The sequence below is a fragment of the Haemorhous mexicanus genome, chromosome 7 (assembly GCF_027477595.1).
Source record: "Haemorhous mexicanus isolate bHaeMex1 chromosome 7, bHaeMex1.pri, whole genome shotgun sequence".
Classification (NCBI taxonomy): domain Eukaryota; kingdom Metazoa; phylum Chordata; class Aves; order Passeriformes; family Fringillidae; genus Haemorhous; species Haemorhous mexicanus.
The window spans coordinates 22,215,586-22,243,029 of NC_082347.1; the positions used below are offsets into that span (position 1 = coordinate 22,215,586).

At 45.3% G+C, this 27,444-nt stretch overlaps 2 protein-coding genes across 8 annotated transcripts in view; one reads left to right on the forward strand and one right to left on the reverse strand.

Annotated features, from left to right (window-relative positions):
- Positions 1-14,214, forward strand: part of NDST2 (N-deacetylase and N-sulfotransferase 2) — a 125,707-nt gene extending 111,493 nt beyond the window's left edge. For all 6 annotated transcript variants that reach the window (XM_059851362.1, XM_059851366.1, XM_059851364.1 and 3 more), the window contains 8 exons: positions 4,850-5,032; positions 5,831-5,927; positions 7,083-7,206; positions 8,676-8,850; positions 9,079-9,249; positions 10,586-10,695; positions 12,179-12,281; positions 12,436-14,214. In XM_059851362.1, the coding sequence (XP_059707345.1) occupies positions 4,850-5,032; positions 5,831-5,927; positions 7,083-7,206; positions 8,676-8,850; positions 9,079-9,249; positions 10,586-10,695; positions 12,179-12,281; positions 12,436-12,561 (1,089 nt within the window). In that variant the 3' untranslated portion in view covers positions 12,562-14,214. The remainder of the gene's footprint in view (positions 1-4,849; positions 5,033-5,830; positions 5,928-7,082; positions 7,207-8,675; positions 8,851-9,078; positions 9,250-10,585; positions 10,696-12,178; positions 12,282-12,435) is intronic.
- Positions 14,215-19,700: 5,486 nt separating this feature from the next.
- ZSWIM8 (zinc finger SWIM-type containing 8) overlaps positions 19,701-27,444 on the reverse strand; it is a 54,849-nt gene continuing 47,105 nt past the window's right edge. For both annotated transcript variants that reach the window (XM_059851361.1, XM_059851360.1), the window contains exons 22-26: positions 26,934-27,102; positions 24,502-24,675; positions 22,998-23,117; positions 21,909-22,087; positions 19,701-20,719 (exon numbers count right to left, since the gene is read on the reverse strand). In XM_059851361.1, coding sequence (XP_059707344.1) covers positions 20,516-20,719; positions 21,909-22,087; positions 22,998-23,117; positions 24,502-24,675; positions 26,934-27,102 — 846 coding nt within the window. In that variant the 3' untranslated portion in view covers positions 19,701-20,515. The remainder of the gene's footprint in view (positions 20,720-21,908; positions 22,088-22,997; positions 23,118-24,501; positions 24,676-26,933; positions 27,103-27,444) is intronic.

The window sequence follows — 27,444 nt, forward strand, 5'->3', positions numbered from 1 at the left end:
CTGGTTAATGGTGCTTTGCTTTACACGCTGCCAAGGGAGCATCAGTATTGTGTCAAGAGCTGCAACACTGAGCAGACAGAAACCAGCCAGGGTGACATGCTGACCATGGGCCACAGCACAGGGGGTGTTACCTGGGCTGCTCTGTCTTCATGAATCACAAGTGAGATGTGCCTTGGCTCCTTCTGCTCCATGCTCATCTTCTGCCTTCTGGTTCTTCCTGGCTTACTGATGAGTTCTGTTCACAAGAGTTGCTTTTGCTGGGCTTTCATTATTCTCCCCTTTCTTTCAGTATGCAAACACTTGAAATTATTTCTGTGTTCTGTCTTAGTGATGTAGCTGTTACACTAAGGCTTTTTGTGAGATATGGGTCTAACAGAGGTGTTTCCTTTTCTTTCAATACTTGACAGTTTTATTAAGCCACTAAGCAAATGTAGGACCTTCAATACCCTGCAGTCCCTTCTTAGAGCCGTGGACAGTAAATCACATGAGTTTCTCACTTCCCGCTGAGGCTGGGAGGGTGTACTAGGAGGCAAGAGACACAAAAAAACCTGGTCATTTTTAGAAAATTCTGAATGGGTAGAATCAAGAGATGAAGTTTGTTAGCCCTTTCCAATCACAGATCACACTCCCTCCTATTTCTGCTTGTTGGCTGCAGCAGGAAGATATGCTGCTCTTTTTGTTCATGCAGTAACTTTCTCAGTTCTTACCTGAATTTTTTCTTACTAAAGCTGATTTGACCCACAGCTGCTTGTCCTCCATTTCTCTGAATAGCTATTGCCTTGAAAAGTTTAGACAATCATTTAAAAATGTCTATCTTTGTAGTTACTCCTGAATATAATAATGTTTAATCTCTTCTCATGACTTCCACATTTCTACCACCTTCCATCTCCTTTATACATCTTTTCCACCAGTGCCTGAGTATGGACAAGGAGCCGTGCAGGCAGATATGGAAGAAAGTGTGTTGGTTCTGGCTGGTTTCCTAGGGGGGAACCCTTGGCTACCAGTGCCAGTCCTTGAGTACTTGTTTGTGGGATTTTTTCATGGAACACCAGTGGCTCTGTTCACCATGATGTTTTCTTTCATTCCCTCTTTCTTTTGCACCTTGATTGCAGGGTTGAATATGCAGCTTTAGCCACTTTTGGTCAGGGCTGTAGAAGACCAGCAAATCAGAAAATCAACCTTTTTCCATCAGTGATCTTATTTTTATCTTTGTCTCTTGCTTTTTCTAGTGTTTAGTAGAACTGATAGTGAAAAAACCTTCACAGTGTGCTCTGGGTGCACCAGGCAGACAGGCTGTAGTTGACAAACAGGCCTGGTGTTACTGAAGGTTAGCCTGTGATCAGCTGCGGCTTGTGTAGGATCTGCAGCAGCTGTGGGTCTATGACAGCCCCAGCTAAAAAGCTGTAGGAGTTTATACTTTCAGGTCTGGAAGCCAGCCTTCTGTCCCTATTGCCTGAGACAGATCGCAACCAAACCTTCCTGCTTGATAAAAGTCTGGAGTAAGGAGGAGGTTGTTCTTTGCTTTAAGTATGGAGTGATCAGTCAGATGGAAAGAAACTGCTTTTTTCTCTTGACCATTTCTCTTCTGGGCTTGTGTTCCCATATGCTGGGTGAATTGCACCTTGCTCCAATCTGTAATTGTCAAATCTTGAAGCATGCAGAAAGAGCCTCTGTGAAAGTAAAGGCTATAGGTTTCTCCAGGAAAACCAGTTGCTAGGCTGTAATCCAGAGATCTTTACTGATCTAGGAGGCCCTGCCAAAGAATTAATAGAAACATAGTGTCTAGAGCTACCCATTAAAATTTACTGATAAGATGCGATGGTCAAAGCAGCTGGCAGTAATCCGTGATCCAAAAACAATTTAGGAAAATTGTGTTCTGGTACAGGATGAGCTTACTTGCCAGATTTACTGTTGGCTCTTTGTGGTGACTTAAAACTCTTTCAGGCACCTTTGGATGCTTCCCATGTTTACAAGTCAGCTTCCTTTTGGCAGTGTAGCATTTCTCTGTGTCAGAGCAGAGTGCTGTGCTCTAAGCTCTTCTGGTGTTTGCACAGTGACTCAGACCTTGCATTCCTCCCCTGGCTGATAGAGCCATCTCAGGGGCCTGATAGAAAGCTGGCCAGCTCTGCAGCCCCAGCAGTGATCCGTAGCAGACTTGGACCAGGCTCTTCCAGTCCTTTCTGGTGCTTCCAGCTCCCATTAAGTGACGTGGGGGAGTCTCCAAGCCTGTATGTGTGTGATCAACTCCACAGTGCAAACAGAAGATGTTTGATCTTCTGACTAGTGAACAAGGTCTGATGTCAGAATAGCTGTTGATCCTGGGCACAGGCTGATTGCTTCTCACAAACACTTCTGCTCACGCTGCGCCAGCCAGTTACTGCTGTGCCCACGGCTGCTGTTATTAAAAGGATGCTCAAACCCTTCTGTTTCTGTTGCTAGGCTCTCTGGGGTCTTTGCTCTCGTCTTTCCTCAGTGTGAAAGGGAAATCACAGCACACTGACAGCAGAAGGGAGGGGAGAGGAGGGAGGTGTTACTTCCAAGTCAGTCTGCAGAGTCAGTGGGTGTGGATGGGAGGAAGGGAGGGAGATGGCCCTCGAGTGTAGCTTATGTCAGAAGTAGTGCTTGGAGCTGTTCTGGCAGCAGTAGCTGTGAGGGGGCAGAGCAGGCTGCCAGGCCTTGTTAAACAGTGCACATGTTACAGGCCGTGACTGAACACTCAGAAGTCCAGGGAAATGGCTCATCGGTTTGTGTTTGTCTTTTCTTCTTCCAAATCCAGTTGCTTGTGACTGTTTGCAGGTGGCAGCATTACCTGTGTGAGCCATTTTACCAAATGTAGTCAGTCTTGAGACACAGTTGCTAACTTGGAGCACGTGCAGGCTGGTTTTTTATTCTGGAAATCTTGAAGGGGTTCCAGGTGGTCTCCTTTGTCCTCCCTGCTGCGGTATTTGATTTGTGCCAGTGAGCCACATTCCTCATCCAGCTATGTTTTCCTCTACATATTTCACCAGCAAGTCAAAGGGATGAGGCATATTTTGCTGTCACAGAACCTCCCTGATGTCTCCCAGAAAGGGGCAAAATACAACATGAGATGCATCCTTTTTCCACCATGCCTTGCAGTTACACAAATCTTCCTGTCCTCTGCTCTGTGTTGTATTTAGCACATCCTTCTTACATAACAGCACCGAGCACATGCTGCTCTTTGAAGTGTAGGTGCCAGAGCCTGTCTGGCAGGGCCTCTCTGTCAGCTCAGTAGGGAAGCAGAAGTGAAAAATTCCCAGGCAGACAAACATGATAAATCTTGATCTCCCCTTACTTTCCATGTGTCCCTGAGTCCTACCAGGGTTTTCTGTTGCCTATCCAAAGATGCTGGGTTGCGAGCACCTTATGGACAGAATTAGATTTGTTTCATATGGTCCTGGGAATGGCTCAGGCACAAAGAGCTACTTTCTATCAGTACCTCTTCTCTTGCTGAGACCAGCCTATGGTGACACTGGGCAGAAAACTGAATTCAGACTTCCTCAGTGCCACCAAATGTCTTCAACCCAAGACCATCTGTCTTCTGCTTCCCCATTTTGCTCTTTTCCTACTGTGAGTGGGAAAGCCATTCCTGCTGCCTGCCAGGGAAGCCTGTCATTGCCTCCTGACCTTACCTGGTGTCACCAGAGTTGAACCCAGGACTGTACAGCAGTGGGTGCCCCTGCTGTGACTGAGGTAATTTTCCCTCCCTGCACTTGCAGACTCTGGGCAAGGAGTGCTAAATCAGCCATTCCTCCACTGGCCTCAGTGTTCTGCTTTTCTTTTTCTAACTTCTAGCCAAGGTGTGGTTTATGTCTGGCAAAGTGCTGTTGTGTTATGGGCATGTTACTGGGATGCGGAATTCTATGGGATGTACCAAAACCACACACTAGAGTTAAGCTGACAAGAGTCCTTCACACTCTTTTCCAAAAGTTAAAATAGTGAAAAACTGACAGGAGGAAAACGTATCAGCTTGAGGGAAGAGATGGCTTGGCACAACAGAGATAGTGCACTATCTCCTGAGTACTGCAGTGCTGAGGCAGCTGCCATGGCTGTTGAATGCCACTTTGACCATGGATGTTAAAGCTTGGCAGGACATTTTTCAGGGGCTGCCTGTGCTGAAGGTTCTTGGAGGCTAAAACTTACCTGCTGGTGTCTCTTTCTAGGTCAATATCCTACGGCAGTGTCTTTTTGCAGTCCCTGTTCAGATCCCCAGACATACCTGTTTATATTTTAAAGTGGGAGTTGCCAGTTGCTCCTTTACATTTGAGATGTCAACTCCAAAGAGAATGAAAGCTGATGGGCTGTGGGCCCAGGAAGGATTCCTGTGACAACCATCCCTGTGCTGTGTGGCCTGGTCTGCAGCGTGGTGCCCCCTCCCTGGCCTGCTGCCCTGCTGTAGCAGACTCTGCAGCTCAAGAGGTTGCCCTGGTTGTGCCTTGGGGAGGGAAAGGGAAGCCCCTATTTTCCCATGAAAGTGGCTTTGCAAGGTTTTTGACTAGTAGGGAGTTACTGACTAAGCCTTGTTCACCTAAATGTCCTAGAGCCACTTGAATGGGATTTTGAAACTGTTCTGGACACAGATCAGGGTTCAGTTACCATGACCCTGCACCATTCCCAGGGATTACTGAGAGGTCTGTACCCCTTTTCTCCTGATTTCTTCTTGTCTTCCAAGCACTGTTTCCTGACAGATGGACATTTGTCAGCCAAGACAGCCATGGCAGTCTGAGTTGTGAACAGCTTTTTGCTCACCATGGAGTCAAGCCAGGCAGAAACAATTCTGTTACCTGATTTTACTGATACCTACAGTATCCCATGTTTTTTTTATTTTCAGATCAGCATCTTCATGACACACCTGTCCAACTATGGGAATGACCGTCTGGGACTGTACACTTTTGAGAGCCTGGTCAAGTTTGTGCAGTGCTGGACCAACCTTCGCCTGCAAACATTGCCTCCAGTCCAACTTGCAAAAAAGTACTTTGAAATTTTCCCACAGGAGAAGAATCCTTTGTGGCAGGTGAGAAGGCAGCTTTTACTTCTCCTAATGATTTTGTAAGAAGTGTATCCCAAATCTGAAGTGTAGCAAGACTGCTCATCCAGAGTGCAGAGGGGTAAAGCATAAAGCTTTTAGGTTTAACTTTTGCGGCTCCAGGCTGCCTGTGGCAAATGGCCAGCTGGAAGGGATGGGGAGTAGGAGCAGTAGGACACAGTCATAGTGTGAGCTTTGGGACAGGGATTGACTGTCGTACATGACCAGGGGCCAGCTTGCAGGCATTTGGGTCATTAAAGGGTTTGTATTAGAGCAAGCTGCCTGTGAAATGTAAAGTGTGCAAGCAAGAACTCTGTTTGGTGCTGGAGGAGCTTGCAGGCATGTTAATGTCGTTAATCTCAAAGTAATTTCACACTGCAGAATTCATATTCATTAAATAAAAATACACTTGTTCCATTTTATCCCAGTGCAGCAGCTCTCTGCGTGGTAACGAGCAGATGAAATTAACTGAAGGTGATAGAGTTGTCTGTCTGCCAACAGAAGTTCCCAGATGCTGAGCTATGCTGTCACAGTGACCCAGTCCAGTATGGGCAAGGCCTGTGGTTAACACTCTCAGAGGGACTTTGGATCCTGTGTCACTGGAGCTTTTGAAAATAGTCCCCAGTGTTTTTACTTAACACTTGATGCCTGGCAGAGCAGCAGTGTGGCTCTGAAGTGTTATTCATATGCTAATAGCATTTTCCCAAGAGGTCTGGCCCTTCCAGCTTTTCCTCCCCTTGCCATTAGCTTCTGTGGTAATGCTTAATCTCATCACTTGTGCTACAGAATCCCTGTGATGATAAAAGGCACAAGGATATCTGGTCGAAAGAGAAAACATGTGATCGACTCCCCAAGTTCCTCATCGTGGGACCTCAGAAAACTGGTAATGTGAATACTGTTAAATAGATGGTGGCTTCCATCTCACTCTTGCAGAGAGCAGGAAAGGTCCGTGCTGTAGCTCTGTGATGCCCTTTGCACAAGCTGCCAAATGGCCACAGAGGACGTTTCAGACAATCTCAGATAATGTTCTAACCTAAATCTGGCAAGTCTGTCAGTACTTTTCCCCCCTGGCACTGTGCTTGGCTTGCCCTACCTGTTTTGGGTTTCATTGTAAGCTCAGAGAACCTGTGACCTTAGTGTGTCACAAACAGGCTGTCAGCAGGACTAAGCACACACACTTAGCAAACATTACAATGAATGTCCCCTAGTGCTTTTATTGCTGCAGATCTGTGTACCCACTGCATGCTCCATGTCGCTGTCATTGGGAGGGAGAGAAACTCCTTTGTCTGATCTCTGTCACCACCTTTTAATTGCTGTGGCATTGTGGTTGGCAATGACATAGCTGTATATACTGTACTGATGAGTTCCCTTCTAGGCTGAAGAGAGAAAGATCTCTTCAGCTAAGACCAGGTCTTCAAGCCTTGGCTTTCTGTGTAATGCAGTGCAACAGCAGTACCAACTATTCACAGCAAATGGTGATCCTGAACTTGGAACAAAGCTTGTCCCAGGAGAGCTGCTGTCCCCTGGCTGTGTCACTGAGAAGCTCTGATGGTGTGTGCACAGCATGAACCCTCCAGTATCATGACCCAGACTAGTTGCAGGTGGCTTAGTAAGAGTGAGGTAAAGGGAAAACATCTACAGCAAAAGCAGGACAAGGCATCTCTGGTGGAGCTCTCACCCCAGGACACTAATGTTGTCCCTAGCACACCTCCTGCCCAGGCCACCTCTTATGTGGCAGGTTTGTGTTCTGCCACATGATGGTGTGGCTGTGCCACTGGCATGGAAGTAGCTGATGTGGGTGGCAGATGTCTTGCAAAGGAGGCAATTCAAATCAGCTGCATGAGTTAAAATGTGGATTGAACTTGCCTGAGCAGTGCTTGGTGTCACTGCTGTTGTAACCTGCATGAGTTATGGGGTTGGTCAGCTACAAAGGAGAGGAGTGTGCCCATCTGGAAACTGTTTCTTGCAGTGTAGGTAAGCTTTTAATTTAGCCAAAGCATTGTGTGACCCAGGTCCCGTTAACTGGTTCCTGTTGCAGGCACAACAGCTGTGCACTTCTTCTTGACCATGCATCCAGCTGTCACCAGTAACTTCCCAAGTCCATCCACCTTTGAGGAGATCCAGTTTTTTAATGGTCCCAACTATCACAAAGGAATTGATTGGTAAGAGACCTGACACATGTTCTTCTGTGATATGGTGCCTTCTCCCAAGTCTCTCTGTATGTCTGCCTCATCCCCCTTAGCAGCTTCTCTGTTTCTGAACAGCTGTTTTCCTTGCTTTGCTCAGTGCATGCTTTCTGTTTTCCTGGTAACCCAGCTGTGTAGTCCCAAGAGCAGCAAAAGTGGTTTCTCATTTTACTGACTCTTCACCAGGACAGCTGTAGGTATGATTTAGCTTTAAAAATTCAGCAAGTCTTTGTTGAATGCACTGCTGTCATGAAGTTACTTTTACTTTGACATGCAAAACAGACAGCAGTGTTCTCATTAAAAAGTTCTTCATGGTTTCAGAGTTAAAACACATACTGGAGGGGACAACCTCCCTGCTATTGTTCTCAGGCCTTGACACTTAGAACCACCACTGTGTTCCTTGTGCTGACTCCAGTATCCATATGCATACCTTGCTGTTTACGTGGCAGGCAAATTCTGGTGTCACCATGGCACTATTATGCCACTGTGTTTCCAGGGAGAGAAAGTTTAAAGGTGTTTCTTACTCAAAGCAGCAGCTTTGGCTGACAGTGGCACTGGCCTCCCTTGTGTGTGGCTCTGAGAGATGGCTGTGTGACACAAAGCCATTCTGGGATTTCTTTACCCTACGAGTTGTGGGAGATTGACTTCTCTAATCATTTAGGGGACTTTTGAAAAGATACTGGAAGATGGTTAGTACCTGAGCAGAGCTCACAGAAGTCAACCACTACAGAGCAGTTGCACTAGCTGACAGGTTAGAAAGTGAAGGTTTCTATGTGCATCCCCTGGAAAAGTCCTCCATATTGATCTGAGTGCATGGATTGATCATGTGCAAGGAAAGAATCTTTGTATTTAACACAGAATTTGCTTTTGCTGGACAGCTTAGATTTGAGCACACACATCAGCGTTCCAGAGCTTTAGAGTCCCCGGCTCACCTTACCCTCTTACCCTGTTAATCAAATAGATTACAGTTTCCATGTTACTCATTCAACAAGCTCCTGTGAGGCAGGGCAGAACTCTTTACCCTGCACCTCTGCTATGGACTGAGGTACAAAGAGACAAATGCTTTAGACAGGTTTAAGTGGTTGGTGACAAGGCAGGCAGACAATTCTGACCTTATGCTTGGACAAAATGGCTTTCCTGCTAAAGCTTGCATCTGGGACCTTACCCTCAGGTTTTTCCTTCCACTGCCCAGGGACTCGGGGAACACACTCTCAGCCAAATACTTTCTTACCTTTGTATCATTTCTCAACTTTCTTTGTCATGTGCCACCATCCTTTTCTGAGTCATGCCTCTGCTACATCTGCACTCCTTTGCTCATCCCCTGCATTACTGGGGAGGTGCAATTTTGCTACAGCTGTGTCTGTTAAAGAGGAGTAAGGGCATTGTGGCGCTGTGCCTTTTCTTGTTGGGCCACGCTGCTCACCAGCATCCCATCTGTTTGGCAGGTACATGGAATTCTTTCCCATTCCCTCCAATGCCAGCACAGACTTCATGTTTGAGAAGAGTGCCAACTACTTTGACACAGAGGTGGTACCAAAACGTGGTGCAGCCCTGCTGCCTCGAGCCAAAATTATTACTGTTCTGATCAACCCTGCTGACCGAGCCTATTCATGGTATCAGGTAACTTCCTGCGCTGGGCTGGGGGTAACGGCCACAGAGATATTTCGGTGGGGGGAGGTAGAAAGCCCATGGATATGCTTCCCTAGAGGAGGCGGGTTCCCTGCAGGGTGTGCACAGATTCACATACAGAGGCATTGGTGGGTGGCTGTGCTGAGTCATCGGGGTCTGCACTGAGAAGCATAAGGCGGAATCATGTTCCTGCTCCTGAACCCAGCTTGTGTTTTTCAGCACCAGCGTGCTCACAATGACCCTGTGGCGCTCAATTACACCTTTTACCAAGTGATCTCTGCGAAGCCCCAGGCCCCGCAGGAGCTGCGCACCCTGCAGAGCCGATGCCTGTTCCCCGGCTGGTATTCCACTCACCTGGAGCGCTGGCTGACATACTATCCCTCTGGGCAGGTAGGAGACCTTCTTGTGGAGCCCCTTGCAGGTTTAGTGTAGAAGAGAGGGGATCAAACTGATTCATGAGCATGTGCTCCCCCCGTAATTGTAATTTTACCTTCTTTCTTGTCTTTTTGGAACCAAAGCCACTACTTCCTTTCTCCTGTTATGAGTGGGTAAGGAATCAGGCTTGAATACTCCAATTTTGCACTTAATTGTATTTGTAAAATGAAATGAGTGTGCAAGGATACTGTGATGTCCTAGAATGCTCCACAGTACTGGGAATTTCAGCATGAACAGCAGTGTTAGCACTCCCTGCCTTTCATCTTGGCAGTCTGCAGTCCAGGGACCTTCTTCAGGCCCAGAAGGTCTTCAGCCACTTCCTGTGGTTTTGTTGCTTTACAGAGAGGCTCGTGGACTCTGCCTCTTTTTAGTCCCCATGTTGTTCAGCTGTCTGCTGAAGGGAAAGCTCACTGCAGAGATGTCAGGATTCAGTGTTTTGTGTATAAATTTGCAAAAATGCGAATGAGTAGACAGTGTAGACTATTTCAGTCTCTAAATTCTGAAGAAGTTTCTAAACTAAGTTATCTATCTATCTAATCTATCTTTGTATATATATATGCGATTACTGTGAGTCAGGATATGTTTTTTTCAAGTTCTTTCTGCTGCTGGGATTATTCTTAAGACAGTCTGTAATCCAGCAGAGGTTTATAATGTCTATTTGGTCTCTTATTCTCTGCCAAAGCAGCAGAGTCTGAACTGTACATGACAGATCTGTCAAGACTAAAAGAGAGATGGTAAAGCATTCTAAAGCATTCTTAGGCTTGTATCTCATTGCATTACTATTCCTGGAGGTTATTGCTGGAGGAATGATGGAGCCAAACACACACCTCCTTGTTCTTACTGCAGGTCAGTCTTCAGTTCATGTGACTGTTGCTCCATTCTGTTCTTTGGAGTAGATAATTTATTAGCACAAATGTTGTTCATTGTCTATGAGACACGTAACAGGAGAATACCTAGCACAATGGCTGCTGACATCCAAAAAATAAGGGTTTCCAGAGACAATCTGTACATGCTGCTGCTGGGCCTTAGCGCTTAGTTACAGGGCATTTGGCCAAAGACAACTTTATTAAGCAAAGCCTGTCATGATGTACTGTTATATGGTGCTTGTGGCCCCTATCATAACTTCTCTATCGCAGGTGGCAAATGGGCCACATCCCCCCAGAGTGTTGTACTAGAACAGACAGATTTTGGCTGCTTGTTCTCACAGGCCAGGGCAGTCAGAGATGGAGGAAGTTCACAGGTGTCAGTCAGCCCAAGCTGGCAGAGGCTAAAGCAACTGTTCTGGTTTCAGCTTCTCATTGTGGATGGTCAGGAGCTGAGACACAACCCTGCCTCTGTAATGGACAACATCCAGAAGTTCTTGGGAGTTACGCCACTCTTCAACTACACCCAGGCCCTCAGGTAGGGAAAGAACTCTGTTTTGGGAGGCTTTCTCAGCCAGGAAGCCTGTGATTGAAAGAATACTTCTTGTCTCTGATCACAAGATCTGCCAAGATTTTACAGTTATGCCTAACCCTAAGATTAGATTCAGATAGCATGAGATGCTTTGTGGAGACTGGAATCGCACCTTGGTGATTCCTGAAATGATAGGGGAAGGACAAGGTTCTGACACTGTCATGGAGAAGAATGAAGTTGTTCACAGTAGTAACTATGATGTTTTTTCCATTTGGTCTTTGTGTTTCAGAAAAGGTGCTGGAATTATTAGTACCCCTTATGCTTTGTGTTATACCTGTACCTGACAAAAAGTAGAGGAGGTATGATAAAAAATGTGTGACAATCTGCTCATATCTTCACTCAGGTGGAGATTAGGGCCACATTGCACAGTTTTGAGGTAAAGAGCCTGTTATTAGAGGTGATGTGGATTTGACAGGTGCCCAGAGCTGTCTGAGGGAGCATTAGTAGCAGAGGCACCCCCTCACTGCTACAGTTATCGGATGTTACTGAGCCATGACTGTGATCTTGCCCACACTGCATGTACAGTTAATCTGAATAGATTAAGTGCTGTTGAAGGTGTACTGTGGCCATACCAGTGTTCAGTGGAAACTCTGCAAGCCCACTGAAGATGCTGAATATTGTTCTTTGCAGCTGCAACCTGTTTTCACATCATCTCTGCTGTCACAGGCTATGCCAGCTGAGGATGGTGGGTGGGGATGCATGCATGTAGATACAGAACAATTGCCCTTTGCTTTCACAGTAAAGAGAGGACAACTCATTCTGTTCTCTCCCTTCAGCTATTTCCAAAGGGGTGGCACACAGCTCCTCGGGGGGGAACAGATTTAGAGAAATGTCAGGTTACTTGAAAGCTTCACTTGCTGCAGCACATGTGCTGATGGTGAATGGAGTATCTACAGTAGAGGTACTGCCGGTACCCCTCAGCCAAGCTCAGAAAATAGATGGGATTTGTTAGCTTCCTCCAGTTTCTTCAGGTGACCTGCTCAAACCTCAAGCTCACCTTTGGCCAGCTGAAGGGACAGACCAGGCCAGATCCAGACATGGTTCCCCGCATTGCCTCGTGCCTGTGTTTTAGCAAGAAAAGAAACACTTGACTCTTAATAAACAGTCAGGGATTCTCTAATACTCAACTATAGTGAGGAGATTTAAAAGAATTTGTGTACACCAAAAAACTGATTATTACCTTTCCCCCAAACTGAACAGACAAATTGTGTAACCATGTTATATCTGAAATTTGCACAAAGCTGAAACTGTCATGTTTGTAATAGATTTCTCTCCAAAGGAGTCCAGTGCTAAAACAATCCAAGGAACCAGTATCACAAAATAAATAGGTAAAGCACTGAAGTAGGAAATAACTATGGCATTACTTAATTTTCTGCTGCTGCTAATTGGGTATGTGGCTGTATCTTTCAAAGATAAATGTCTTTTTCAGATTTGATGAAGCAAAAGGATTTTGGTGCCAGCTGCTAGATGGAGGAAAGACTAAATGCCTAGGAAAGAGTAAAGGAAGGAAATACCCTGACATGGATTCCTTGGTGAGTAGTTGTCTCAAATCTCTTGGCAACAAGAGAAGTAGAAACATCCCAGAAAACCCACATAGATTTTCCTACCATCTGTCCTAGATGACCTGTGGAGCATGTGTTGAGGGGAACATCTTTCATGCTCATGTGGTCTGTTTTTTCCACACAGTCACGGCTCTTTCTAAGAGACTTCTACCGGGAGCACAACATTGAATTATCCAAGCTGATGAACAGACTGGGGCAGCCCCTTCCAACCTGGCTCCGAGAGGAACTGCAAAACTCCAGCTGGAGCTGAGAGGGACTCCCTGGCCCCCAGTGCCATTGGGATGTGTGGTGCTCCAACGTGTGCTGTGATGCCATCTCTTGTCAAACCAAAACAACTGGACAAAGGAGCAGAGAATTTCCATGTGGAGCCTTGCCCCACCCTTGGAAAGGGCTGCTGCCCTGACACTGCCTTGGGGCATAGAGTGCAAGTCACATTCTTGAGTATTAACGGTGTGCTATTACAATTCAACTTTTACTTACAGAAAGGATTTGAAATGCCTGCCCTCCTTAGAGCAAGGGAGAGAGCAAAGTTAACACTTTGGGTATTTTTAAATTACTTTTCTCAGTCTATGAAACAGGCACGAGCTGGAGTTAATGTTTTACTCGTCTGAGCCCAGAAGTAAAGGCTGAAGAGTGGAGACAATTGAGCCCACTGCTGAGAAAAGAGCAGCAGCATAATAAAAGGGGAATCTAGTGCAGCGAAGCCCAGCTTTTATCTGTAGCGTATTTGGCACAGCGAGGCCCAAGAACGCCTTGTTCCTGCCCGTGCCCGTTGCTTACAGTGCCGCTGCCTGGGGACGGTGGGGACTGCACCTGCAGGGACAGGGAGAGACAGGTAACCTTGTCTCTCCCTCTCCACAGTGCCTGGGGTGTGATATAGTGTCTGGTGACTCTGGTCAATGAATTGCTTTGTTATCTTAGAGAAAAGGTTTGCCACATGTGGCAACATGGCAAGTATTTCTCTGCAGGGACTTAAGCCATTTCAAAAGATAACCAAGGAGCAGTAATGTCCCTGTAGAGCACTTGGGAGGTGTGTCTAAGTGCAGCACAGCAGCAGGGGGAGGCAAAGCTCAGGTATTATAAAATAAGGCTGATGTTACATCTGAAAGCAGGCAATTCAGTTCTCCATGTCGGCTCAGCTTAAGAAAAAAAAAAATCCCTTTCCAACATTTCCAGCGTCCCTACCACATACTCCAGTTGCTAGCACTGTTTTAATCTTCTTGCAGGCCAACAGTCCAAGGAGAAAAGGAAAAAAAAACCAGTTAAAAGTAAGTATTGTTCAGATATAAAGGGACAGCTTTGAACCAGAGTTGGTTTCCTATGCCTAAAAGGGGCTTCTGCAAAGTACACTAAGGTACTTTAGCTCCTCCTGCAGTTGCTGGATAATAGTCCTAGAGGAAATCTTCCATCATGGTTGAACATATTTTCTTTGAGCACTCCTTCCCAGGCACAGGTGGTCCTTGGAGAGGGCTGCAGAGGGGCAGGATCCACATCAAAAAGTTACGGAAACTTCCACAACTGTCACAAGCCACTTCTCTCTTATCCAGAGAGAAGTTGCTTCAACTGAGCTTTTCCATTGAGCCTTAGGTATTGTGTATTTCTGAATGAATGGTGCATTTACCATTGTATGTAAATGTATATAGGATGCAATATAGTATTTTATTTCATGTGCCCTTGGAAAGGGTTATTTTGTGCAGCCAAAAAACGGATGGAAGGACTAGAAACCCCTCTCTCATTCCTGTTAGAGAGAAAAGCCCAACTTCCTGCACTTGATTCATGTATAGCATCATTCACATTGAATGATAATGAAGAAATTCTTGGCTCTCGAAGCTGAGCACATGTGTCTCAATAAAGGCTAGAAGTAGTAGTAAGTGGAGATTCAATAAATGTACTACTTATTTTTCTTCTTTGTGATGATTTGGAGTGGTGTCATGGATACCTGGTACAAGGTAAGAAAAACTGGAAGTCCTCCTCGAGGCCTTAGAGCTGGTATGTGGAAGAGCAACAGTGGTGTTTAACTTACATTTGAAACAAGGCAGAAGCAGTGTGCTACTTGCAGCCAGCCTGTGAGACTCATTCTTACTGGTTTTGAATAGTGGTGACTTTGGGGCCATTCCTGGCTCCTGCAGTTGTTTCCAGCTGCATACCTGCCATAGCAGAGCTTGGCTCTGTCCCTCTTGTCCAGGTGTGCCTGGCACAGCAGCCCTTACAGTAAGAACTGGAAGGAAAACATTGTTTGAATAGTCATTCTTGTGAGAGCATTGTAAAACAGTCCTACAGCTCTCCCTGCACCAGACACTTCACAAATAACCCTGGCAGCAGCAAGGCATTTTCACATGCTGCCACAGGAGGTGGAGGATCTCAGGACCAATGATTGTGCTGCTCCCTCAAACATTTTCCTGCTCTTCATTCATTATAGGTTGTCACACAATCACTTCATGCTTTATCATCTCAGACTATAGTACATCTTTGAAGAGGGGCCCAGTAAAAATAAATGTGGTATGAGGAATAAATGTTGGGAGGGGCTCAGTAAGTCATTGTTACTTTTACTAGTAATAGTCTGTCACTCAAGGCAGCAAATGGCAACTGTGGAGTCTCATTATCTATTTTTTCCCTCCCCTGGTCGCTTAGTTTCTGTACTGCGTTAGTTCTTACTGCTTATGCTAATGACAAAGCACCTGCTATGGTCAGCTGCAATAATCAGTCCTTACCTGATGAAGAGCTGTTTTCCAATCTGCTACCTTTCTCTGACAGCACATGGATGCAGAAGCTACCTGCCTTCCAGACAGCTCTTCAAAACTGTGCAATCAAACACTGCCTCCTAAGAGAAGCATGTATACTGTCAGAAGCTCTGTGATACCAAAAAGCCAACAACCCCCATCTTTTTTAGTGAGAGACACTGGGTACTAGATACTGACCCATTTGGCACTAAAACATTCCAGATCCTCACACTTCCACAGTAGAAACAAACCTCACCTTCTTGCCTCACTGCTGTGTAGCACAAGTTCATGGTAACCAGTTCACTTCTAAGACAAAGGAAAAGGATAAGCACGAAACAGGACCTTAAGGGTTCTTTTGGTAATGTAATAAAAAAACCTTCTTTAGTCTGATTCAACTCCCATTTAAAAAGGAGTAATTTGACCCAGGAATCAGAAGACCACGTGATTCTTATAGACAGAAAGGTGAGAAAAGGCAAAACAAGAACAGAAAACTCTTTGGAGTGCTTGCAAACCACCTCAGAAATTCAATCAGGAAGATACTTAAAAGTTGTCTACTGCCTCTTTCTAGTCAGCACCACATTCAGGGAGCACTGGCAGGAATCTCAGCTATAGGGTGAGGACCTTCTAAGGGAACTGGAGAATTTCTCTGTAGGTGGCAGCATGTATCAATTCTACACAAAAAGCTGATCACTGAAAATTGCAATTTTCATTGGATGACAGCACTGCAAAGACAAATATTCCTGACAGAAGTCTGCAGCTCCTGGAAGTCAGAATGCCACACAGGAATCTTAACAAGCTACTTGATCAACCTCTTCCTGATGTTTTTCAGCCCTTCCATGCAGTTGGAAGGAAAATCCTTTGATTCCTTGCTGATCATATTGCTGTATCAGTAGTAACATGGCCAGAAAAGTAATGACAAACAGGTCTGAACATGCCAAATGAATTAAACAATGCTGAATCCTGAGGGACTCCTGGCTGACATGGTGCAACCGCACACAAGACACCACCACAGTAACAGCCAACACATACAAGTGGTTTCAGGCTGCTTCAATCCAGGAATCCCATCCCCCATCACACAGCAGAACATAGATGGAACACTGGTACCTTCTCTCCATTTATCAGTTTCTTTGTTCCTTTTTTCTCAGGAACAAGGCTTGAGGGGGTTAAAAACCACAACAAATCAAGTAATAGTCACTTCTGAAATGCTTAGCGGGCTGTTTTGCTACAAAAAATATTCCTGACACTCATCTCCACTATTCTGTGTAGAAATAAAGAATCTATTTTTAGCTTTAAAAAGTGGCTTTCTTCCAACACTTAGTTTCTCACCTTTCTCAGCTCCATAGCTTTGTCAGCTCTCACACCTCTCCACAATGCTTGTAAACCAGGTCCATAGTGGTGACACCATTGCAGCAGTCAGAATCCAGCTTGTAGTTATATCACTTAGAGTGACAAGATCATAAATCAGGCTGGGCCTTAACCTCACAGGTCACTGGAAAAGGTGCTTTTCAGGACTTTGAGAAAAAGTTCTTGGCTGACTTAAAAGAGGCAAATGTAAGTAGGACATGGAAGGAAATGTCAGGGACCCAGTCCCTGTTTACAATGCACGCTACGGTACATATACCAGATAGGTACTAATTTAATGCATTTCCACCCTTTTTCCCTTAAAACTCTCAACTCCTTCATGACAAAAAAAGAATTGTGCAGTGCAGCCTGGACAGCACTGAGTAGTTATGAATACTGTAACTGGGAGCAGACAATGCCCTCGAGATAAAAAGTCTGTGTTTACAGAGCACAATCAGTCTTTACAAGAAGCAGAAACACTATTCAGTACTGACAGCTCCTGACAGCACACACGGTTCATCTGCATGGTGCCCTCAGGGAAAGCACTCACAAGTCCTCAGCTCAAATGAAAACTCTCACCCAGAACAGCCCCAGCTGCACTTCCAGCTTCCACAAATTATTGCTACTTTGGGAGAGGTGCCTCCACCACCCTGCCCCAAGTGCAAATACCCTTAAAATAGAAACAGGAAGCAGAAATGAGTTCAAAAGCCACATTTGAATTATTCTGGGGGCAAGGAGAGAATGAGGGGGAGGAAGTTTAAAAAAACACCACCAACTAAAAGATCCTGACTTCACTATAATCATGTCAATGGCACTTAAATTCAGGCATACAAAGAGAAAACACAAAGTATTTTAAATAAACTGTAGTTGAGAGCCATTTGGTCAATGGCTTAAAAGGGTTTAAAAGAAAACTCCTGCAACAGTCATGGTGAGCAGATGCTGAGAAGTCCTGATGGCCCAACCTTTTACTTTCTGCACCTCCGTTTAAAAAAAAAAAAAAGTCAGTGGTAGCAGACCATTGTGAGAACATATATCTCTTTTGGCACATTCTCTTCCCAGTTACATCCTGAAAAATTAATTTTTATATCCTGCCCATTTCTTAATGTCTAGGTAAGAAAAATACAACTTTTCTGCCTCTTATAGAAAACTATTCTAAATTTATGCCAAGTTGTTACAGTTGACAGCTTTGTCCAAGAGGTGGTGAAGAACTTCATGGGTACTTCAATGCTTACCCCATTTCCACTGAGGTTTCCAAGGTTCCACAGAGCACTCCAGCACTGTGTAGCAATAGCCAAGGTGGTGCTAAATAAGCTGGGAAAGTAAAAGCTGTATTCTGCTCCAAAATACCACAGTTCCAGGCTTGATAAAAACCAAACCCAAGCAAAAAACATTTAAAACTTTAGTTTCAACAACTCTCCAGAAGGCTAGTTCTGAATAGACTCTCCAAAAACCAAAATAAAAATCCCAAATAAATAGTAAGGACTGTAAAGAAAAACTAGACAGGGGGGCTTTTCAGCTAATTACAGCCATATCTGTTGCCAGGCACATCATTTCATTACAGGACAGCTCAAACTCACCTTGTTCATGGACTGTAAAGACACTGAAGTTCAAAGGCAAATACTGTTCTGTTAACTCATATTTCAGGAAAATGCCTCCAAAAGAAAATTTTCACAGGCAAGAAAGATGGTAATAGGTGACCATGTCCAAAGATGGAGACACTTCATGTGTTGCTGGCAAAGTCCTGGAGAACATTTACTCCAAGGAAAAAACACGTGTTAAAAGTCAAAGGAAATCTGAGTTGCCTGTAACTCTTTTACAGGTCTTCTGCTGAAATGTCTTTTCAGAATTTCTGCATATTTTTCTCACTCCTGGAATAGTGACTGACTGCAGTAGGTAATAATTGTTCTTTCTTAACAGGAAATGAATGCTTCTGGGGTCATCAGGGCTCATCCCATCTCTAATAAAGGAAAAATACCTCAATAACCTCACAGCCACGTGGCAGTAAAAAACATCATCATGTCTTTCCTCACTTTCTTCTGTCCTTGCTCAGATATATTTCATGGGACTTGGCTCAGGAACAACAACATATTACCAGACACAGTGGTCTGAAAACTCGCCTGCTCAGGGTCAAGTGTATTTTTCCAATCAACATCACAGATAAGGCTCTGACATTTTATTTCCCTACTCAATCCAAATCCTTAATGCTACAAGTCACTTCTGCTCCTGATACTTAATACCCATTTCCCTTCTGCTTCTTTCCTTCTAAAACATGCTCCCTTCTCTTCCACAGATTTTCCCCTATAGCATTAGAAAATATTAAACTTTATTAGACAACTCATTTTTCTCTATGCTCCTTTCACAGTTCTGAATATGCAAGAACCGGAGCACAGAACGTGTTCTAGGAACCCAAACCTTCCACACGTCATCAAGCTGTGCTCTCCAGTTAAATCCAGAAGTTTTGCAAAATAACAGGCAGCTCATAATCAACACAGACTTCAGCTTAAAAACCACAGAACCTAACCCGTTATTACCACCATCTGCATTTCTAGTTAGCATGTAACTAGACACCTTATGGAGGAACACAAGGAGCTATAAGGAGATCTTTAAATCTTCACAATCAGAAGTAGAGGAACCTAAGCCATACTCTCTGGCCTGTGCAGTACACAAAGCCAAACCAAAAGAGCCTGTTCATCTCTTTTGCCCTGTGCCTATGATTTACTTTATTCTTTAAGAGTATAATTGAAAATATCAAACAGGCACATATTTCTGACTTGCAGAAATTAAAACTCATTGGCTAAACCCAAGTAAGAAGCAAAATACATTACTGCTGAGAAATGGGATTCTTAACATCCATGAATCATCTAACTTCCACATTTAAAAGCCCTGAAATGCATGCGCTTATACACTTAAGCTATCTAAACTTAATTTCCTGCAATGCCATCCCTACTAGATACCTTCCACAGTCCACCACATACCTCTCTAAATACATGGGAGCAGCTAGTGTTCTGCACAATACTTGGGAAATACAAGGCTCTGCATTATCACACAGTGTCACGGCTAGAAAAGGAACCCAGTGACTGATGGAACTGTAGGAAGAACATCCCAGGCTTACCACCAACTCTCCCAACACCCATCAAACATGTACCTCAGCCTTTGCAGAGGCAGGTCATTGTCAGAGCAGTGCCTTTGGGCACCCAGATTGTGCTGGATTGCTGCTCCCCAGAGCACAGCAGCCACCTACCAGGGCTCACAGGAACTCCCACTGACACACAGCTGGCCAGCTCCTTCAGACTGCCAACATCATAGCAGAGAGAAGAGAGAGTCAGTCTAAGAAAACAAGTGTTTAATCAGGAAACCAGAAGAGACGAGGGATAAGAAAGTGATTACAGGAGAGTAATACCCCAGCCAAAAGAAATGGGATTGTACAACTTGTAACAACCAGGATCAAAACATTCTATGAGCCAGCAGTGCCCAGTGAGGGACACTCCTGAGAAAGAGCTCAAGCACTTCTGGCAGTCTCCAGGCAGCTCAGTGCAGTCAAGGACTCACTGCCTGAGCTCCAGCCTCTGTCCTCAGCTGCTGCAGAAAGCTGCAGAGGTGGCCCTGGCCCTGCTACTCCAGTCTCAGCTTCTCTCACCAGGAGTTGCTGAAAGGGATGGAGGAAGCACTCGCTGTGCACAGCAGTTCCAGCCACTCTCCAAAAGGAGATGGTGTGTGGAGTAAGAGAAGCCCATACAAAAAAAAAGTTTACATATTTATAAATGCTAAAATAAATATTTCAGACAGAATCCCCAACCCCTCTAACATGTGCGCAATCACACTGCAAACTGCTCGCAGGACAGCCTCCCGGGGCTCAGGGAAAAAAGCAGTGACTACACCACAGGGCAGCCAGCTCAACTTCCTTCTCATTTCCTGATGCTTCTCAAGCCTGCAGCCCACTGAGAAGGAGGAGGAAGAGCGAGCAAAGCAGAGCGCCAACACGCAACAGTGCTGGAGAGGAATGTCATGGTATAAATACATCAGATCAGTGGTTTCCAACAAGTTAAAACTAAAATAAAAAAGACACCAGAAGGAAGGATGGTGTAAATGGAACTACAACTATGTTGGGCAAAGGGTTGTGTGTCCGTGGAGCTCCACCTGATGTCATGGTGAGAAGGTGGTCATTTCCAGAGAGACCCTTTGCCACAGCTCCTTTGTCTGCTTGCTGCGCTTTAGGTTCTGGAGAATATCATTAAACTGCATCATGCCCATGGGAGTCAGGCAGAAGGCGCTTCTGGCGCTGCGGATGGCATTCACAAAGTCATCGTAGTCAGCTGGAGTGAGATGGATCAGCCGATGATGGATGTACTGGATGGGAAAAGGGAAAGAGCCTTAAGGCATTTGCTCACCACCCTCCTGCTGGTGAAACTCAGAAGATTGAGCTTCCAGGGCAATAGGTCACATGGTCCTGTTACCCACCAGTGGTCCCAAGACTGGCAGCTCTGACAGAGAAGAGTACCTCAAAAGCAGCAGTGCTGTATCCTACACCCCAGCACACCCAAGGGCAGTGCTCCCTCAGAGCACCAAAATGCAGCACACAGCATCAGCAAGTGTCCTCTATGTCATGAGCACTGTATTGGGCCACAGTACAGCACTAAGGGACCAGGTAATATTCTACCCCACCGGCATCCAACCCTCACAAGGTTACACCCAGCCTGGTCACTGCACATCTCCTTTGCTAAGGGACAAGGGCTGAGTTAAGTTTACACTAAATTACTACAAAATATCTCTAGGCTTAACACTGTCACTTCTATCAGCTTCTCAAAGAAGGCCCCATACCAGCAGGCTTAGCTTTCAAGGTCAAATGAAGAAGCTGTCATGTCTCAAAAATACCATCGAGGATGATAGAACAGCTAATCCAATCTGGACAATATGGCTACAGAATCACCCTTTGGTCGTTTATTCAAGAGAAGCAGGTATATGTGAGGGGTCCTGACTGCAGTGTTTTAAAGAACAGGCAGCTTTGGTATTCCAGCTGGCTCACTGAAACACTGGTTTCAACAAAGCCTGGGATATCTGTGCTGGTAGCTGATCAAGCCATTTCCACTGTTGGTGTCAGCACTGGCACACCAGACAGCCATGCCAGGGCTTCCTGAGAAGGGGAAAACAGGCTACTAATAACAAGAAAGTAAAAAGGATGGGCTAGGTACAGGAGTGGACATGAGGCTTGAAAACATAAAGAAAGTTCAGAAGTTAAAATGTACACGTAGAATTTGGAGTGAAGAAGAACACAACCACCCCAGCCTTCACGGAAGAGCATGGGAGGTGGAAGGCCTTGGCAGAAGCAGTACAGTGAGATCCTTTGCATGCAGCCCCCATACAGGCAGGTGATATCTATTTCAGTCCCTGCTGAGGGAGAAGGATGTATCAGGAAATGGACCACTTCAGCTCTCAGTGCCCAAGGCCCCTTCCCCTCTGCACATGCACACAGGCAGCACCTCCAAGGCAGGCAATGGCCTGGCAGCTCTGACAGGCAGGAAGATAAGCCACACTTTACCTGCATATAGGCCTGCTGGCACCTCTGTACCAGCTGGTGGAAGGCTGGGGTGCGCAGGTGGTTGTGCACATGGGCAGGGTTGAGCCTCTGTAGAGCTTCCATGATGATCTCCTGGAGCACAAAAGGGCTCAGCACCCCCTTGGCAGCACCAACGCAAAACTGATGCACGTAGTTTACACCTGCACAGGAGGAAGTCAGGACAACAGTGCTAAGATAACAAACACACAAGAAATCACACTTCACAGCAAGAACCTGGATCTGGATCACCTTCTTCTCACAGTACTACTGCATCCTCCAGCAGGCTTGGGGGAGACAGTCTAGCAAACTCATGGGACAGAGAAGATTCTGCTATATCCATCAGGTCTGAGGAGAGACCAGGTACCACCTCAGTTACTGGTGTTCCCAAATTCACTTTTCTTTAAAGGATATATGAAAGGAAATTAATGTGGCAAGGTTACTAGAAAGACAAGGATAACACTACCTTCTCCATTGTTTCCTGACTGCCCATCAAGGAAGCACCTAGATGCCTCAGCACCCAGGCTTCAAAGAGGCTGTAGACATAAGTCAAGCTTCCCCACCACTTCCTACGGTGGAGCTCTGCCAGCAGGAGCAGCAGAAGCCGTGCCACTAAACAAGCTGTTTGTAAAGATTTTTTTAGCTCTTGCTGCTTATGAAAGCATTTAGAAAATGAGCTGACAAAAAAGATCCAAGAGCAAAACGGAAGTTAAAACAAGCAACCCCCCCAAAAATAGGTGTTTTGAGCACCTATAAATATACATAAGAGGAATACCTACAATACAGTGCAAATGGAAAAGAAAGAATCGATACTATAGACTGGAAGAGATACAAGCTCTGAACCCTGTCCAATCTCATGTACTTCATCCAGTGACTCAAAATTCAACAGCATCCCTACAGAATCCAAAAATGGGACAAATGAGTGGATGAAAGAGCAGTAGGGATCTTGTCTCAGGAATGGCGCTGATATCAGGCTCACCCAATCTTTGAAGCTTCACTCCTTCAAGAGCTTTTTCCCACCATGGCCCAAATCCCAGCAAGTGGATTTCTGTTAAGTACTGCTCTGAGCCTTACCTAACTTTGCAGCTAACCCAAGGAGCCATTTTACATCCTCGGTGTAGGGCGGGCTGCGGGAGAAGTTGTTGGGATGGTCGTTGTGAGCTCTTCGGCCAAGCATCTCCAGAGCCAGCATCCCTGTGAGAAAGGGGCAGCCACAGTCAAGCAGCACTTCTGCCCAGTAAGGCTAAGTCTAGCATTTCACTCACTGCAACACAACCTGACTGGCCTGCCCTTCACCATCAAAAAATTCCACAGCTGCAGAGTCCAGACAGAAACAAAAGGCCAATCTTGGAGCCCGCCAGCACAGGAACTATCTCCAAGAACATCTGGATCTGCTGCTCCAGGCTGGGAAACCTGCACAGCCATGACCCCTCACCAGAGCTGCAAAGAGACGCTCAAGCACCCACAGCAGCGTCAAGCAGAGAGCCCCAAAGGCTGCACTACAAGAGATGTCCTGAAAGCAAAGCTTTTCATCTAAATTTTGCAACAGAGAAGCTACCCAAACCAACCTGCTCTGCAGCAAAGACAACAAGCCACCACTGAGCTGCAGTATTGCCAATCTGCAAACATTTCACTTATGCCATTACAGTTTTCAGACAAATCTACCCATTTCAACAGTATTCAAATACCAACATGTGCCACGTCCTGATCTTTCAGACCATCTTCCCTGCCTGTGCCTCTCTCTTATTCAGGTTATTAAACACCCTTCATGGCATGCCATGTACCACTGAGATTTTAAAAGACACCTACACGCCTTTCTAGCTAACAAGTACTCTCTAATCTGGCTTTCAACAAAAAAGTCAAGCTTTCCTTCCATTTTCTTATTGTTTCTCTTCCTTTGCTTAGTTTAGAGGCTTCCTTATCCTACATTAAGCATCCATTGGGTTGAACGTACAGGTAACTTACTACTACAGTAGCTTACTGCAACCTAAGCTTCATCCCAAACCCTAAGACTGCTATCCTTGTATCAATGGCAATTCAGGCAGAGACTCTTATTTTCTCTGTGACTGGGAAAGAAATGATAATTACATACTCACTCTTCACTAAATATAAGTTCCCTCTGCATCTATCTTCAACAAATAACCGGAAAGGCACAGGACACTTCCTTTGTGCATCTGAAGACTCAGCTGGTATTAAACTAGAGGTGCACCCTCCCCATCCATGAGCAGTAGGAGCCAAATATTTTATCATATAGTCACAACTTGCACAGTCACATCCTTGGAGCCCTATTCAGGCTCCTTTATGTACATCTGCTGAAAGGCAAGACTCTTCCCAGCTTTAACCCACTTAGCTTTCTTTTCTGCTCTGATGGTCCTGAAAAGCAATTGTTCAATCTTACAATGCTTTGCCTTCATTTTTAGACTCCACTACTGATCATCAACCTGCTTTTCCCATGTCCCTCAGGTGCATTCAACCCCCAACAGGTGCAGTAGCCAATTGCCAAATTGACTGTGAAACCTGCAGCCTTTCCCTGAATCCCTCTCAAGGGGACTACAGAAACCCACTCGGCCATCCTTACCAACTCGGTATGCAGAGTGGAGGTAGTGCAGACCCTGGGGGCTCACAGGCTGACTGTGCTGCTCATCCTCGGCAGGAAAACCCCCCGTAACAAGGGAGTTGGGCTGTGAGGACAGAGTTGTCAAGGAAGCACCCTGAATCGCTGGGAACGTTGATCCTGCATGGACACTGCCTACTGAAGAGAGCAAAACAGCAGCATTAGGACCCAACACCAGCCTAAAAGAAGGTTTACTTGGGACATCATATCCCTCACCTGACTGCCCCCTGCCAGTGTAGGGTTATATTCCCCTAAACAGAACAATAAAGCAACCAAAACCCACAGGCTTACAACTAAAATACAATGGGCCAGGAACAGCACTATTCTGTTTGCAAGGTGGGCCTGACAGGGTCAGTTACATGTGTGTCCATTTCTTCTGCAGTATCTCATGAACGTGTACAAAATCCATGTTTTACTTGTAAACGTGTGTTGATTCGACTGCATTTGCTATTATTAAATAAAAATTTGGTTCTGATTTCTTGTCCAAGGAAACAATCGCATGTATGGCTACACCTGATGAGAAACTGCTAGGAAGATTACTGAGCAGGAACAGAATTAAGTCACTCAAAAATCAAGTCCAATAAAGCAAGGTTCTTCCACCTGGGCTGTACGACAGCTGTCACTCCGTCCAGGAAGGCCATTACTGGAGGCTGACCTCCAATCCATCCCTGGAAAGAACAGTCACTGCACACATTGGCAGCATGTATCAACAGTAAAAACAGCAAGGAGACTTGAGAAGTTGTCACTTTCAGACAATAACTAGTATGAGCAAACTCAAGGGAAATGACAGGTTTCAAATGCAAATCCATTGCATTGTACCACCTAAACTTGTACGGACAGCAGTAAACACTGAGTCACTAAGCTGCACTCTTACAAGACTCAAATTTACCTGTCCCTCTCAAGAAAGGTACAAAGAGTAAAAAGCAAGGTTTGCTTGAGAACTCCAGAGCACAGATGCCATTAGGTGTGTGCAAACTGTTGCCCTTATTTCACAGTTTCGCTATGACGCTACTACACCAGCTTGAGCAAAGCTGTAAGCTCCCTTTAATTTCCCCCTCCATGTTTGCTAGTGAATAGTTGAATACCTGAGAACAATGTGTCTCCCAGGAAAGACCTGTCTAACCTCCTTAATCACGGAGACACAGGGTGCCAAACCACACACAAAGCAGGGCAAAATTCATACTGTGTTTGAAGTCTGGCCAAGGAGAATAACCCATAAGAATGTGGTAAATTATTGCCACAGCTCAAGCCTCACCACATGATTCTGTACTTCAGGAACAGTGAAACAGTACTGTAAGAACTGAGAATAAGTTTATGGAAGCCATAAACAACGGCAACTAGAAAGGGTGGGGTTGTTTTCTCTGTTTGGTATTTTAAGTGTTCTAGGAGGAATTAGCACTTCTGGAAGATTCATAATTCTTTGAAGGACTACAAAAAGGGTTTCTCACAATGAAAAGTCATGGCATCAGACTGTGACTAAGGCTGAAAGCTATCAGATCCTAAGGCCTTCAAGACTGTTTTATTTGCTTTTGTGGTAGCTTTTTAGCATCAAAATACAGGATAAAAAAATAACTAAAATTATTCTCCTGATACTCTGAATATGAAGGAGACCAACACAACTCTTCAGTATCTTTCCACATACCAGTCTTCCAGCACCTGGTGAGTTGCAACACACTGAAAACAGGGAAACATTACAGCCTCTCCAATGAGGGGTTAGCAGAGATTGGGGTCAAGCACGACCCACTAGTGCAGAACTCCATGGCAATGACAGCATGTCCACAATCCAGTCAACATCTGTTGTCCTGGTGCTACACTACTTCATGGATTTTCACCATCACTCAAGCCCTAGCACAATACATGAGCAACCATTCCAAATGCTACTGACACAACTCCTGACAAAACATCCATCATCTCTGATAGTTCCACATTTGGGCACTGGCTGCCTCCAATCCTTTCAGGCAGGAAAGGACATATAGCAGTGCTTCTGTAGCAGAGGTCTGCTTCCTACACTGTTCACCTGACCCAACAGAATTACATGAGTCTGCTCAAGATCATCCATGCTCATCTTGCCCAAAGGAAAGCAGGAATTAAGCTTTTACACATTAGAAGTCAGAAAGACCACAAGGGCTCCAAACATGATTTAGTCTTGAGGCCAAACAATCTCATACTGGAAATTCAGCTGAACAGAAGTTTCTCTCTACTAGCTGTATCAGGCCCCCTTGGGAATCCCAGTACCCCTGAGCATGCACACCTTTAAAATGGCATGCATTTGGCCAGAACTTTCCAGTGCAAGAACCCTTGTTCCACATGTAATCAATGAGGAACAGGACCTCACTGGGGAAGAGCTAAGAGACAATAAAGACACCTCTGCTCCCCAGCCCAGAGCCGTAACTTACGCGCTACATTGGAAGACAGCGACAGTCCCGTCTCACTGTGATAGGGATGCACCGCAATCTGTGTCATGGAGGGGACGGGCACGCCGGGGAAGGACACTGCTGTAGCTGCCAGTGACGGTGCAGTTACTGAGTAAGGGTACTGCGCCCCTATGAATGCTGGATGGACACCCTACAACAGAAGGTACAGAACAGTCATGTCTACTTCGCCTGACCACTTAAAAGTAATTCAAAACATCATGTCCCCACACAAGCCCCAGAGCTTGAAAAGTCCAGTCTGAAGGAAGCAAAGGAGGAAACTTGCACTGCATGAGCATTACATCTGCTTGCTCCTCCTCCTTTTAAAAACCTAATCATTTTGCAGAAAACCACTCCAAGACCTCCAAAAATAGGCAAAGGTTAAAATAACTTTTATTTGGCATTCCCAGGGTAGTCTCTATTTAGCCTGCAAGCTCCCAAGAAAATAAGCTTTCTGTCCAGTGCCTTCTAAGAAACTACAGAGCAACAGAAATCA